At 46.4% G+C, this 16,179-nt stretch overlaps 2 protein-coding genes across 5 annotated transcripts in view; one reads left to right on the plus strand and one right to left on the minus strand.

Moving 5' to 3' along the window:
- The window catches only part of LOC120990572 (flocculation protein FLO11-like), a 51,983-nt gene extending 50,880 nt beyond the window's left edge, over positions 1-1,103 (plus strand). The window contains exon 12 of the mRNA XM_040419467.1: positions 130-1,103. The gene's annotated coding sequence lies outside the window, so the exon portion shown is untranslated. The remainder of the gene's footprint in view (positions 1-129) is intronic.
- Positions 1,104-6,260: 5,157 nt separating this feature from the next.
- The window catches only part of RTKN (rhotekin), a 92,941-nt gene continuing 83,022 nt past the window's right edge, over positions 6,261-16,179 (minus strand). The window contains exons 12-13 of one of the 4 annotated variants that reach the window (XM_040419468.1): positions 6,670-7,913; positions 6,261-6,572 (exon numbers count right to left, since the gene is read on the minus strand). In XM_040419468.1, the coding sequence (XP_040275402.1) occupies positions 7,495-7,913 (419 nt within the window). In that variant the 3' untranslated portion in view covers positions 6,261-6,572; positions 6,670-7,494. Of the gene's footprint in view, positions 6,573-6,669; positions 7,914-16,179 lie in introns of those variants that run through there. The other 3 variants (XM_040419470.1, XM_040419469.1, XM_040419471.1) reach the window with 3 other exon arrangements.

The following is a 16,179-nucleotide window of genomic DNA, read 5'->3' on the forward strand; positions in this document are numbered from 1 at the left end:
ACCCACTCCCATTGTGTAGGTAGATGTCTACACAATGCTCCTCATATATAATGGATCAGTTCTTAAAAGCTGTTTTAGGGACAGAATATGTGGAATATCTTTGACCTGAGACTTGTATTTTCTCTACAGACATCATGAGCTGGTCAGGTCATGCTCAGCATGAGAGTCATTCCCATTGAGGTGATGCATTTTTTTTGCCTCCAATGAAGAAGACAGCCCCGTCACCTTTAATGGCAACACCTCCAGTTACTGTCAACTATCAAGATGAAAGCTTCTCCAAGTCACCTCGCCTTACTGTGACCAACAATCAGGAAGACATCTTAAGTCTCTGGGTACCTATCAATCATAAAGTGACCTCCAGTCATTGAGCACCCATGAATCAAAAAGACACCTTTGGACACCAGCACCCAACAGATAAAATAGGACCCCCAATCATTGACACCCATGAACCAAGATGACACCTCTTGTCATTGGGCACTGTACTATCAATCAAGAAGACACCTCCAGTCATTGTGAGCACCCATCAATCAAGAAGGTTCCTTTAAACCGTGCTGGTTATTTCTAGTAATTTACTCCTATCCTGGTGGATAATGAGGAGAACTGACCCACAGTTGCACTTATTCGTGTAAAACAACTTAAGAACATAATATCACGCCTTCAAGTACCATGCATTTCTACCAATCATGTGTGTAATGTCTACCCACAAGGGTTACGGAGAAGACACCATCACATTGCCATAGCATCAGAAGATAACACTATTACATGGTCACATGATGAGATGGCACTATTACACTATCACATGAGGAGGCACCATCACTGTCACATGATGAAGACGTTAACACAATCACATGATGAGTCTCCATGACATGGTCATATGATGAAGGAGCTGGCAGTATCATGTAATGAGATGCCATCAAATGAGAGGAGATGGCACACACCATCACATGGTGACATGATGAAGGGGTTGGCACTATCACACAATGAGGCGCCATCACATGGTGACATGATGAAGGGGGTTGGTTCTATCACATGATGAGGCGCCATCACATGGTTACATGATGAAGGGGGTTGTTTCTATAAAATGATGAGGCGCCATCACATAGTTACATGATGAAGGGGGTTGGTTCTATCACATGATGAGGCACTATCACATAGTTACATGATGAAGGGGGTTGGTTCTATCACATGATGAGGCACCATCACATGGTCACATGATGAAGGAGCTGGCAGTATCATGTAATGAGATGCCATCAAATGAGAGGAGATGGCACACACCATCACATGGTCACATGATAAAGGGGTTGGCATTATCACACGATGAGGCGCCATCACATGATGAAGGGGTTGGCACTATCACATGATCAGGCACCATCACAGTCACATGATAAAGGGGTTGGCACTAGCACTTCATGAGGCACTATCAGTCACATGATGAAGGGGGTTGACACTATCACATGATGAGGCGCAGTCACATGATGAAGGGGTTGGTTCTGTCACATGATGAGGCACCATCACCTTGTCACATGATGAGGCGCAGTCACAGATTGGGGGGGCACCATCACATGTGGTGTGGCTGGTTCACACTGAGCTTTGTGGATGTTTCTGGAGCTGCTTCTGAGATGACCTCTTTGGAGCCCCCACAATGGATGTCATGGACATATATGTATAACCGATCACTAAACGTAATATAATCTAGAGATGAATAAAGCACAGTATGATATTAACCTGATGCCAGGGCCGACTGTGGTGTTCTTCTGTTGGATGAGGCGAGACAGGAAGTGTAACACAACCGCCGTCACCTATACATCCATGTGTGTCTGATATTACCTCTTATACCGCTCCTGTACTATTATAACCTCTGGACTGTAGTGTCCAGGACTCCTGTGTGTCTGATATCACCTCTTATACCGCTCCTGTACTATTATAACCTCTGGACTGTAGTGTCCGGGACTCCTGTGTGTCTGATATCACCTCTTATACCGCTCCTGTACTATTATAACCTCTGGACTGTAGTGTCCAGGACTCCTGTGTGTCTGATATCACCTCTTATACCTCTCCTGTACTATTATAACCTCTGGACTGTAGTGTCCAGGACTCCTGTGTGTCTGATATCACCTCTTATACCGCTCCTGTACTATTATAACCTCTGGACTGTATTGTCCGGGACTCCTGTGTGTCTGATATCACCTCTTATACCGCTCCTGTACTATTATAACCTCTGGACTGTAGTGTCCGGGACTCCTGTGTGTCTGATATCACCTCTTATACCGCTCCTGTACTATTATAACCTCTGGACTGTAGTGTCCAGGACTCCTGTGTGTCTGATATCACCTCTTATACCTCTCCTGTACTATTATAACCTCTGGACTGTAGTGTCCAGGACTCCTGTGTGTCTGATATCACCTCTTATACCGCTCCTGTACTATTATAACCTCTGGACTGTAGTGTCCAGGACTCCTGTGTGTCTGATATCACCTCTTATACCTCTCCTGTACTATTATAACCTCTGGACTGTAGTGTCCAGGACTCCTGTGTGTCTGATATCACCTCTTATACCGCTCCTGTACTATTATAACCTCTGGACTGTAGTGTCCAGGACTCCTGTGTGTCTGATATCACCTCTTATACCGCTCCTGTACTATTATAACCTCTGGACTGTAGTGTCCAGGACTCCTGTGTGACTGATATCACCTCTTATACCGCTCCTGTACTATTATAACCTCTGGACTGTAGTGTCCGGGACTCCTGTGTGTCTGATATCACCTCTTATACCGCTCCTGTACTATTATAACCTCTGGACTGTAGTGTCCAGGACTCCTGTGTGTCTGATATCACCTCTTATACCTCTCCTGTACTATTATAACCTCTGGACTGTATTGTCCAGGACTCCTGTGTGTCTGATATCACCTCTTATACCGCTCCTGTACTATTATAACCTCTGGACTGTAGTGTCCAGGACTCCTGTGTGTCTGATATCACCTCTTATACCGCTCCTGTACTATTATAACCTCTGGACTGTAGTGTCCAGGACTCCTGTGTGACTGATATCACCTCTTATACCGCTCCTGTACTATTATAACCTCTGGACTGTAGTGTCCAGGACTCCTGTGTGTCTGATATCACCTCTTATACCTCTCCTGTACTATTATACCCTCTGGACTGTAGTGTCCGGGACTCCTGTGTGTCTGATATCTCCTCTTATACCGCTCCTGTACTATTATAACCTCTGGACTGTAGTGTCCAGGACTCCTGTGTGTCTGATATCACCTCTTATACCTCTCCTGTACTATTATAACCTCTGGACTGTAGTGTCCGGGACTCCTGTGTGTCTGATATCACCTCTTATACCACTCCTGTACTATTATAACCTCTGGACTGTAGTGTCCAGGACTCCTGTGTGTCTGATATCACCTCTTATACCGCTCCTGTACTATTATAACCTCTGGACTGTAGTGTCCAGGACTACTGTGTGTCTGATATCACCTCTTATACCGCTCCTGTACTATTATAACCTCTGGACTGTAGTGTCCGGGACTCCTGTGTGTCTGATATCACCTCTTATACCGCTCCTGTACTATTATACCCTCTGGACTGTAGTGTCCGGGACTCCTGTGTGTCTGATATCTCCTCTTATACCTCTCCTGTACTATTATATCCTCTGGACTGTAGTGTCCGGGACTCCTGTGTGTCTGATATCACCTCTTATACCGCTCCTGTACTATTATAACCTCTGGACTGTAGTGTCCGGGACTCCTGTGTGTCTGATATCACCTCTTATACCGCTCCTGTACTATTATAACCTCTGGACTGTAGTGTCCGGGACTCCTGTGTGTCTGATATCACCTCTTATACCGCTCCTGTACTATTATACCCTCTGGACTGTAGTGTCCGGGACTCCTGTGTGTCTGATATCACCTCTTATACCACTCCTGTACTATTATATCCTCTGGACTGTAGTGTCCGGGACTCCTGTGTGTCTGATATCACCTCTTATACCGCTCCTGTACTATTATAACCTCTGGACTGTAGTGTCCGGGACTCCTGTGTGTCTGATATCTCCTCTTATACCGCTCCTGTACTATTATAACCTCTGGACTGTAGTGTCCAGGACTCCTGTGTGTCTGATATCACCTCTTATACCGCTCCTGTACTATTATAACCTCTGGACTGTAGTGTCCAGGACTCCTGTGTGTCTGATATCACCTCTTATACCGCTCCTGTACTATTATATCCTCTGGACTGTAGTGTCCAGGACTCCTGTGTGTCTGATATCACCTCTTATACCTCTCCTGTACTATTATAACCTCTGGACTGTAGTGTCCAGGACTCCTGTGTGACTGATATCACCTCTTATACCGCTCCTGTACTATTATACCCTCTGGACTGTAGTGTCCGGGACTCCTGTGTGTCTGATATCACCTCTTATACCTCTCCTGTACTATTATAACCTCTGGACTGTAGTGTCCGGGACTCCTGTGTGTCTGATATCACCTCTTATACCTCTCCTGTACTATTATAACCTCTGGACTGTAGTGTCCGGGACTCCTGTGTGTCTGATATCACCTCTTATACCTCTCCTGTACTATTATAACCTCTGGACTGTAGTGTCCAGGACTCCTGTGTGACTGATATCACCTCTTATACCGCTCCTGTACTATTATAACCTCTGGACTGTAGTGTCCAGGACTCCTGTGTGTCTGATATTACCTCTTATACCGCTCCTGTACTATTATAACCTCTGGACTGTAGTGTCCAGGACTCCTTTGTGTCTGATATCACCTCTTATACCGCTCCTGTACTATTATAACCTCTGGACTGTAGTGTCCAGGACTCCTGTGTGTCTGATATCACCTCTTATACCGCTCCTGTACTATTATAACCTCTGGACTGTAGTGTCCAGGACTCCTGTGTGTCTGATATCACCTCTTATACCTCTCCTGTACTATTATAACCTCTGGACTGTAGTGTCCGGGACTCCTGTGTGTCTGATATCACCTCTTATACCTCTCCTGTACTATTATAACCTCTGGACTGTAGTGTCCAGGACTCCTGTGTGTCTGATATCACCTCTTAGACTCCATAAATGTTGTAGACGAGCCTCGGCAGTAACTTTTTATTGATATATTATATTCTGTTAGTAGATATTTGGTTAGGCTGTTATCATTATAAAGCTTTCACTTTGCCAGGACGTCATGGAGGCCCCAACACCACGATGGCTCAGTGACCCCAATGGCATGTGTCATTCCCTCCCATAACCAGTGTTTGGAGCTGACTCCATGCCTCATACCTCCCTCCTGCCACCTGCAGAGGTTGGAGCTGACTCCATGCCTCATACCTCCCTCCTGCCACCTTGCAGAGGTTGGAGCTGACTCCATTCCTCATACCTCCCTCCTGCCACCTTGCAGTGGTTGGAGCTGACTCCATGCCTCATACCTCCCTCCTGCCACCTGCAGTGGTTGGAGCTGACTCCATGCCTCATACCTCCCTCCTGCCACCTTGCAGAGGTTGGAGCTGACTCCATGCCTCATACCTCCCTCCTGCCACCTTGCAGAGGTTGGAGCTGACTCCATGCCTCATACCTCCCTCCTGCCACCTTGCAGTGGTTGGAGCTGACTCCATTCCTCATACCTCCCTCCTGCCACCTTGCAGTGGTTGGAGCTGACTCCATGCCTCATACCTCCCGCCTGCCACCTTGCAGAGGTTGGAGCTGACTCCATGCCTCATACCTCCCTCCTGCGACCTTGCAGTGGTTGGAGCCGACTCCATGCCTCATACCTCCCTCCTGCGACCTTGCAGAGGTTGGAGCTGACTCCATGCCTCATACCTCCCTCCTGCCACCTTGCAGAGGTTGGAGCTGACTCCATGCCTCATACCTCCCTCCTGCGACCTTGCAGAGGTTGGAGCCGACTCCATGCCTCATACCTCCCTCCTGCCACCTTGCAGAGGTTGGAGCTGACTCCATGCCTCATACCTCCCTCCTGCGACCTTGCAGAGGTTGGAGCTGACTCCATGCCTCATACCTCCCTCCTGCCACCTTGCAGAGGTTGGAGCTGACTCCATTCCTCATACCTCCCTCCTGCCACCTTGCAGAGGTTGGAGCCGACTCCATGCCTCATACCTCCCTCCTGCCACCTGCAGAGGTTGGAGCTGACTCCATGCCTCATACCTCCCTCCTGCGACCTTGCAGAGGTTGGAGCCGACTCCATGCCTCATACCTCCCTCCTGCGACCTTGCAGTGGTTGGAGCTGACTCCATGCCTCATACCTCCCTCCTGCCACCTTGCAGAGGTTGGAGCCGACTCCATGCCTCATACCTCCCTCCTGCCACCTTGCAGAGGTTGGAGCCGACTCCATGCCTCATACCTCCCTCCTGCCACCTTGCAGAGGTTGGAGCTGACTCCATTCCTCATACCTCCCTCCTGCCACCTTGCAGAGGTTGGAGCTGACTCCATGCCTCATACCTCCCTCCTGCCACCTTGCAGAGGTTGGAGCCGACTCCATGCCTCATACCTCCCTCCTGCCACCTTGCAGAGGTTGGAGCTGACTCCATGCCTCATACCTCCCTCCTGCCACCTGCAGAGGTTGGAGCTGACTCCATGCCTCATACCTCCCTCCTGCGACCTTGCAGAGGTTGGAGCCGACTCCATGCCTCATACCTCCCTCCTGCGACCTTGCAGTGGTTGGAGCTGACTCCATGCCTCATACCTCCCTCCTGCCACCTTGCAGAGGTTGGAGCCGACTCCATGCCTCATACCTCCCTCCTGCCACCTTGCAGAGGTTGGAGCCGACTCCATGCCTCATACCTCCCTCCTGCCACCTTGCAGAGGTTGGAGCTGACTCCATGCCTCATACCTCCCTCCTGCCACCTTGCAGAGGTTGGAGCTGACTCCATGCCTCATACCTCCCTCCTGCGACCTTGCAGAGGTTGGAGCCGACTCCATGCCTCATACCTCCCTCCTGCCACCTTGCAGAGGTTGGAGCTGACTCCATGCCTCATACCTCCCTCCTGCCACCTTGCAGCAGTTGAAGCTGACTCCATGCCTCATACCTCCCTCTTCCCTGTGCCCCCTGTAGTGCAGTACATGCTTTGTATATAAATAATTGTGTTCAGTGCCGGATCGGGCACAGCAGATCTGTAGTGTCGCCCTGCCACGGGGCAGAGTACAGGAATCTAACGCCCTGGGTCACGTGGCATGGGCTGTCATGTTTTATATTACGGCGCGGGCAGTGGAAGGGTTCCTTCTTGCTCTTGGTCACCGTTACCCTGAGGGGGGGCAGAGCACTTCTTACCCTTCTTCCGGGGTCAGGACAGACCCTGAGTTAATCTCATTCACACTTATTACATGTCAGAAGCAGTAAAATGCCGGCCTCAACCAAGGGGTGGGGGCAACCCAACCAGCCCCAAGTGAGACCGTAGTGCGCCCCGGCAGCCATGTTGACATCAGACATGGCTGCCCTAGCCAGTCCTCCTGCTGTTGGACTGGTCAGTGGACGCTCACACTTGGCTTTGGAGCCAGTTCCGGGGGTCCAGTTTGGTTTTCAGGCTCTTCGTGTTCTTGCGGGTGTGACAACCCCTTTCTAAGTCCGGTGTACTGCTGCCGCTGCCGTTTCTTGCCTCTGGGCGAGGACTTTCATTTCTGGTTCGAGGTGACCCAAGACTAGATGGACTCTCAGTCATTTTCAAGCCTCGACTCTTCAGGGATGTTAGTTTAGCATCCAGGGAAAGTGTTCGAGGTCTGTGTTTGGAGGACTGGGCTGGAGGACTATCACATTCAGAGGAGGAGGAAGACGGATGCCCAGGGGAAGGGTTGTGGAAGAAAGACGTCCAAGGTGGTGGATCAAGACCTCTCTGCAGCTCAAATTCCTTCATCCTCTGAGAAAGGAGGTCAGGAATAGGGCCCAAGCCCTCAATAGCTGGGGGGACAGAAGGACAACATAACTAGGAAGGTCACAGATTTAGGAGACCTACAAAACCTGTAGACACCACTGATGTACACAACTGTACGACCACTAGATATAGAGACCACTACATTCCCAACTTACAGCTGACTACATGAAGTCACAGGAGATTTCACTTATCTACAGTCTATGATCAAGTGCATCCTGGGATGCCTGGGGGTTCCTCTACCTTTACTTTTGACCGGCCACCAGACGAAGCATCCAGCGAGGGAGACAATCTCATACTAGATGACCCACTACACCCATATTTCTGGGAGGTGCCACTCCTACAGAGGGTCGTGTCTTACAAACCTTTCCGTGTAATAGGTGCACAGCATCGATCGGATTTCAGCAGAGACTGCATTATCCTGCAGCAGCAGCCCCTCAGCGCTGGGTGTGGGCGCGGCAGAGAGAGCTAAGCAGAAGGATGAGCAGGGGCCATGCAGTGAGAGAAGAGCAAGGACATAGAAGGGAGGGCGCCATGCAATGCATGCAGACACAGGAGAGAGAAAAAAGAGAGTGTTATTCTGAGGGTAAGAGACAGACAAGTGTAAGGTTAGTGACAGAGGACAAAACATGTGATCGTACATACGAGAGAAGAGTGCATGGAGCCAAATATTATTATATAAGGAGGAAAAGAACAAAAGCCAGCTCCAACTACTATCTCCTTTCTCATCATACCCTCCTCATGCTCCTTAATTCTCATCATACCGCCACCATCTCACTTACTTCTCATCATACCGCTCCACATGTCTCTTACTTCTCATCATACCGCTCCTCATCTCACTTACTTCTCATCATACCGCTCCACATGTCTCTTACTTCTCATTATACCGCTCCTCATCTCACTTACTTCTCATCATACCGCTCCTCATCTCTCTTACTTCTCATCATACTGCTCCTCATCTCACTTACTTCTCATCATACCGCTCCTCATCTCACTTACTTCTCATCATACCGCTCCTCATCTCACTTACTTCTCATCATACCGCTCCTCATCTCACCTACTTCTCATCATACCGCTCCTCATCTCACTTACTTCTCATCATACCGCTCCACATGTCTCTTACTTCTCATTATACCGCTCCTCATCTTACTTACTTCTCATCATACCGCTCCACATGTCTCTTACTTCTCATCATACCGCTCCTCATCTCACTTACTTCTCATCATACCGCTCCACATGTCTCTTACTTCTCATTATACCGCTCCTCATCTCACTTACTTCTCATCATACCGCTCCTCATCTCTCTTACTTCTCATCATACTGCTCCTCATCTCACTTACTTCTCATCATACCGCTCCTCATCTCACTTACTTCTCATCATACCGCTCCTCATCTCACTTACTTCTCATCATACCGCTCCTCATCTCACTTACTTCTTATCATACCGCTCCACATGTCTCTTACTTCTCATCATACCGCTCCACATGTCTCTTACTTCTCATCATACTGCTCCTCATCTCACTTACTTCTCATCATACCGCTCCTCATCTCACTTACTTCTCATCATACCGCTCCTCATCTCACTTACTTCTCATCATACCGCTCCTCATCTCACTTACTTCTCATCATACCGCTCCTCATCTCACTTACTTCTCATCATACCGCTCCACATGTCTCTTACTTCTCATTATACCGCTCCTCATCTCACTTACTTCTCATCATACTGCTCCTCATCTCACCTACTTCTCATCATACCGCTCCTCATCTCACTTACTTCTCATCATACCGCTCCTCATCTCACTTACTTCTCATCATACCGCTCCTCATCTCACTTACTTCTCATCATACCGCTCCTCATCTCACTTACTTCTCATCATACCGCTCCTCATCTCACTTACTTCTCATCATACCGCTCCACATGTCTCTTACTTCTCATCATACCGCTCCACATGTCTCTTACTTCTCATTATACCGCTCCTCATCTCACTTACTTCTCATCATACCGCTCCTCATCTCACTTACTTCTCATCATACCGCTCCACATGTCTCTTACTTCTCATTATACTGCTCCTCATCTTACTTACTTCTTATCATACCGCTCCTCATCTTACTTACTTCTTATCATACCGCTCCTCATCTCACTTACTTCTCATCATACCGCTCCTCATCTCACTTACTTCTCATCATACCGCTCCTCATCTCACTTACTTCTCATCATACCGCTCCTCATCTCACTTACTTCTCATCATACCGCTCCACATGTCTCTTACTTCTCATCATACCGCTCCACATGTCTCTTACTTCTCATTATACCGCTCCTCATCTCACTTACTTCTCATCATACCGCTCCTCATCTCACTTACTTCTCATCATACCGCTCCACATGTCTCTTACTTCTCATCATACCGCTCCACATGTCTCTTACTTCTCATTATACCGCTCCTCATCTCACTTACTTCTCATCATACCGCTCCTCATCTCACTTACTTCTCATCATACCGCTCCACATGTCTCTTACTTCTCATCATACCGCTCCTCATCTCACTTACTTCTCATCATACCGCTCCTCATCTCACTTACTTCTCATCATATCGCTCCTCATCTCACTTACTTCTCATCATATCGCTCCTCATCTCACTTACTTCTTATCATACTGCTCCTCATCTCACTTACTTCTCATCATACCGCTCCTCATCTCACTTACTTCTTATCATACCGCTCCACATGTCTCTTACTTCTCATCATACCGCTCCACATGTCTCTTACTTCTCATCATACTGCTCCTCATCTCACTTACTTCTCATCATACCGCTCCTCATCTCACTTACTTCTCATCATACCGCTCCTCATCTCACTTACTTCTCATCATACCGCTCCTCATCTCACTTACTTCTCATCATACCGCTCCTCATCTCACTTACTTCTCATCATACCGCTCCACATGTCTCTTACTTCTCATTATACCGCTCCTCATCTCACTTACTTCTCATCATACTGCTCCTCATCTCACCTACTTCTCATTATACCGCTCCTCATCTCACTTACTTCTCATCATACCGCTTCACATGTCTCTTACTTCTCATCATACCGCTCCTCATCTCACTTACTTCTCATCATACTGCTCCTCATCTCACTTACTTCTCATCATATCGCTCCACATGTCTCTTACTTCTCATCATACCGCTCCTCATCTCACTTACTTCTCATCATACCGCTCCTCATCTCACTTACTTCTCATCATACCGCTCCTCATCTCACTTACTTCTCATCATACCGCTCCTCATCTCACTTACTTCTCATCATACCGCTCCACATGTCTCTTACTTCTCATTATACCGCTCCTCATCTCACTTACTTCTCATCATACTGCTCCTCATCTCACCTACTTCTCATCATACCGCTCCTCATCTCACTTACTTCTCATCATACCGCTCCTCATCTCACTTACTTCTCATCATACCGCTCCTCATCTCACTTACTTCTCATCATACCGCTCCACATGTCTCTTACTTCTCATTATACCGCTCCTCATCTCACTTACTTCTCATCATACCGCTCCACATGTCTCTTACTTCTCATCATACCGCTCCACATGTCTCTTACTTCTCATTATACTGCTCCTCATCTTACTTACTTCTTATCATACTGCTCCTCATCTTACTTACTTCTTATCATACTGCTCCTCATCTCACTTACTTCTCATCATACCGCTCCTCATCTCACTTACTTCTCATCATATCGCTCCACATGTCTCTTACTTCTCATCATACTGCTCCTCATCTCACTTACTTCTCATCATATCGCTCCTCATCTCACCTACTTCTCATCATACCGCTCCTCATCTCACTTACTTTTCATCATACCGCTCCTCATCTCACTTACTTCTCATCATATCGCTCCACATGTCTCTTACTTCTCATTATATCGCTCCACATGTCTCTTACTTCTCATCATACCGCTCCTCATCTCACTTACTTCTCATCATCCTGCTCCACATGTCTCTTACTTCTCATTATACCGCTCCTCATCTGACCTACTTCTCATCATACCGCTCCTCATCTCACTTACTTCTCATCATACCGCTCCTCATCTCACTTACTTCTCATCATACCGCTCCTCATCTTACTTACTTCTCATCATACCGCTCCTCATCTCACTTACTTCTCATCATACCGCTCCTCATCTCACTTACTTCTCATCATACCGCTCCACATGTCTCTTACTTCTCATTATACCGCTCCTCATCTCACTTACTTCTCATCATATCGCTCCAGATGTCTCTTACTTCTCATCATACCGCTCCTCATCTCACTTACTTCTCATCATACCGCTCCTCATCTCACTTACTTCTCATCATACCGCTCCACATGTCTCTTACTTCTCATCATACCGCTCCTCATCTCACTTACTTCTCATCATATCGCTCCTCATCTCACTTACTTCTCATCATACCGCTCCACATGTCTCTTACTTCTCATTATACCGCTCCTCATCTTACTTACTTCTTATCATACTGCTCCTCATCTCACTTACTTCTCATCATACTGCTCCACATGTCTCTTACTTCTCATCATATCGCTCCACATGTCTCTTACTTCTCATCATACCGCTCCTCATCTCACTTACTTCTCATCATACCGCTCCTCATCTCACTTACTTCTCATCATACCGCTCCTCATCTCACTTACTTCTCATCATATCGCTCCACATGTCTCTTACTTCTCATCATACCGCTCCTCATCTCACTTACTTCTCATCATATCGCTCCACATGTCTCTTACTTCTCATCATACCGCTCCACATGTCTCTTACTTCTCATTATACCGCTCCTCATCTCACTTACTTCTCATCATACCGCTCCACATCTCACTTACTTCTCATTATACTGCTCCTCATCTTACTTACTTCTTATCATACCGCTCCTCATCTCACTTACTTCTCATTATACTGCTCCTCATCTTACTTACTTCTTATCATATCGCTCCACATGTCTCTTACTTCTCATCATATCGCTCCACATGTCTCTTACTTCTCATTATACTGCTCCTCATCTCACTTACTTCTCATCATACCGCTCCACATGTCTCTTACTTCTCATCATACTGCTCCACATGTCTCTTACTTCTCATCATACTGCTCCTCATCTCACTTACTTCTCATCATACCGCTCCTCATCTCACTTACTTCTCATCATACCGCTCCACATGTCTCTTACTTCTCATCATACTGCTCCTCATCTTACTTACTTCTTATCATACCGCTCCTCATCTTACTTACTTCTTATCATACTGCTCCTCATCTCACTTACTTCTCATCATACCGCTCCTCATCTCACTTACTTCTCATCATACCGCTCCACATGTCTCTTACTTCTCATCATATCGCTCCACATGTCTCTTACTTCTCATCATACCGCTCCTCATCTCACTTACTTCTCATCATACTGCTCCTCATCTCACTTACTTCTCATCATATCGCTCCACATGTCTCTTACTTCTCATCATACTGCTCCTCATCTCACTTACTTCTCATCATACTGCTCCTCATCTCACTTACTTCTCATCATATCGCTCCTCATCTCACCTACTTCTCATCATACCGCTCCTCATCTCACTTACTTCTCATCATACCGCTCCTCATCTCACTTACTTCTCATCATACCGCTCCTCATCTCACTTACTTCTCATCATATCGCTCCACGTGTCTCTTACTTCTCATTATACCGCTCCTCATCTCACTTACTTCTCATCATACCGCTCCTCATCTCACTTACTTCTCATCATACCGCTCCTCATCTCACTTACTTCTCATCATACTGCTCCTCATCTCACTTACTTCTCATCATACTGCTCCTAATCTCACTTACTTCACATTTTACCGCCCCCATCTTACTTACTTCTTATCATACCTCTCCATGTGTCTCTTACTTCTCATCATACTGCTCCTCATCTCCCTCTCTTACTTCTCATCATACTGCTCCTCATCTCCCTCTCTTACTTCTCATCATACTGCTCCTCATCTCCCTCCCTTACTTCTCATCATACTGCTCCTCATCTCACTTACTTCTCATCATACTGCTCCTCATCTCACTTACTTCTCATCATACTGCTCCTCATCTCCTATACTTCTCATCATACTGCTCCTCATCTCACTTACTTCTCATCATACTGCTCCTCATCTCCCTTACTTCTCATCATACTGCTCCTTATCTCACTTACTTCTCATCATACTGCTCCTCATCTCCCTCTCTTACTTCTCATCATACTGCTCCTCATCTCCCTCCCTTATTTCTCATCATACTGCTCCTAATCTCCCTTACTTCTCATCATACTGCTCCACATGTCTCTTACTTCTCATCATACTGCTCCTAATCTCCCTTACTTCTCATCATACTGCTCCTCATCTCACTTACTTCTCATCATACTGCTCCTCATCTCCCTTACTTCTCATCATTTTGCTCCTCATCTCCCTTACTTCTCATCATACTGCTCCTCATCCCCCTTACTACTTAGTATACTGCTCCGGTTGTCTTTATTTCTCATCATACTGCTCCTTACATCTTTACTTCTCACCATACCTCTCCTTGTCTCCCTTACTTCTCATCATACTACTCCTCCTATCTTCACTTCTCATCATACTGCTCCTCATCTCTCTTACTTCTCATACTGCTCCTATTGGCTTTACTTCTTATCATACTGCTCCTCATCTCCCTTACTTCTTAATATACCGCTCCTCATCTCTCTTACTTTTCATCATACCTTTCCTCATCTCCACTACTTCTCACCATACCGCTCCTCATCTCTCTTACTTTTCATTATACTGCAACTCATCTCCCTTACTTCTCATCATACCTCTCCTCATGTCCATTACTTCTCATCATACTGCTCCTCATCTCACTTACTTCTCATCATATGTCTCCTCATCTCTCTTACTTCACTTCATAGTGCTCCTCACGTCTTTACTTCTCACCATACCGCTCCTCATCTTTCTTACTTTTCATCATACTGCAAATCATCTCACTTACTTCTCATCATACTGCCCCTCATCTCCTATACTTATGATCATACCTCTCCTCATCTCACTTACTTCTCATCATACTGCTCCTCATCTCCTTACTTCTCATCACACCACCCTCATTTTCCATCATCCTTCTTACCCATCACCTTTCTCATCATACTGCTCATCTCCCTTACTTCTCATCATATGTCTCCTCATCTCTCTTACTTCACTTCATAGTGCTCCTCACATCTTTACTTCTCACCATACCGCTCCTCATCTTTCTTACTTTTCATCATACTGCAAATCATCTCACTTCTCATCATACCGCCCCTCATCTCCTATACTTCTAATCGTACCTCAACTCATCTCTCCTACTTCTCATCATCGTGCTCCTCATCAACTTACTTCTCATCACACCACCCTCATTTTCATTAATCCCTCTCACCAATCCTTCTTTTCATCATACTGTTCCTCATCTCCTTTACTTCTCACTTTACCACACCTCATCTTACTTACATTTTATAATAACTCTCCTCATCTCCCTTACTTCTCATCATACTGCTCCTCATCTCCCTACTTCTCATCACATCACCCTCATTTTCCATCATCCTTCTCATCCATCCTTCTTACCCGTCACCCTTCTCATCATACTGTTCCTCATCTCCTATAATTCTCATCATACTGCTCTTCACCTCCCTTACTTCTCATCATACCATTCTCCATCTCTCTTAATTCTCATCATACTGCTCTTCACCTCCCTTACTTCTCATCATACCATTCTCCATCTCTCTTACTTCTCATCATACTGCTCATCTCCCTTACGTCTCATCATACCCCTCCTCATCTCTCTTACTTCTAATTATTCTGCTCCTCATCTACCTTACTTTTCATCATACCCCTCCTCATCTCTCTTACTTCTCATCATTCTGCTCCTCATCTACCTTACTTTTCATCATACCTCTCCTCATCTATGTAACTTCTCATGATTCTGCTCCTCATCCCACTTACCTCTCATCATACCATTTCTCATCTCCCTTACTTCTCATCATACCTCTCCTCATCTCTCTCTAACTGCACATCACATTGCTCTTCATCTCCCTTTATTATCATCATCATTTTTCTCATCTCCTTACTTCTCATCATACTGCTCCTCATCTCACTTACTTCTAGTTATAACGCTCCTTATGTCTCTCACTTCTCATCATAACGCTCCTCTTCTCTCCTTCTTCCCTTCATATAGTTTCTCATCTCCCTTACCTCTCATGATACTGCTCCTTATCTCTTACTTCTCATCAT

The sequence above is a fragment of the Bufo bufo genome, chromosome 2 (assembly GCF_905171765.1).
Source record: "Bufo bufo chromosome 2, aBufBuf1.1, whole genome shotgun sequence".
Taxonomy (NCBI): Eukaryota; Metazoa; Chordata; class Amphibia; order Anura; family Bufonidae; genus Bufo; species Bufo bufo.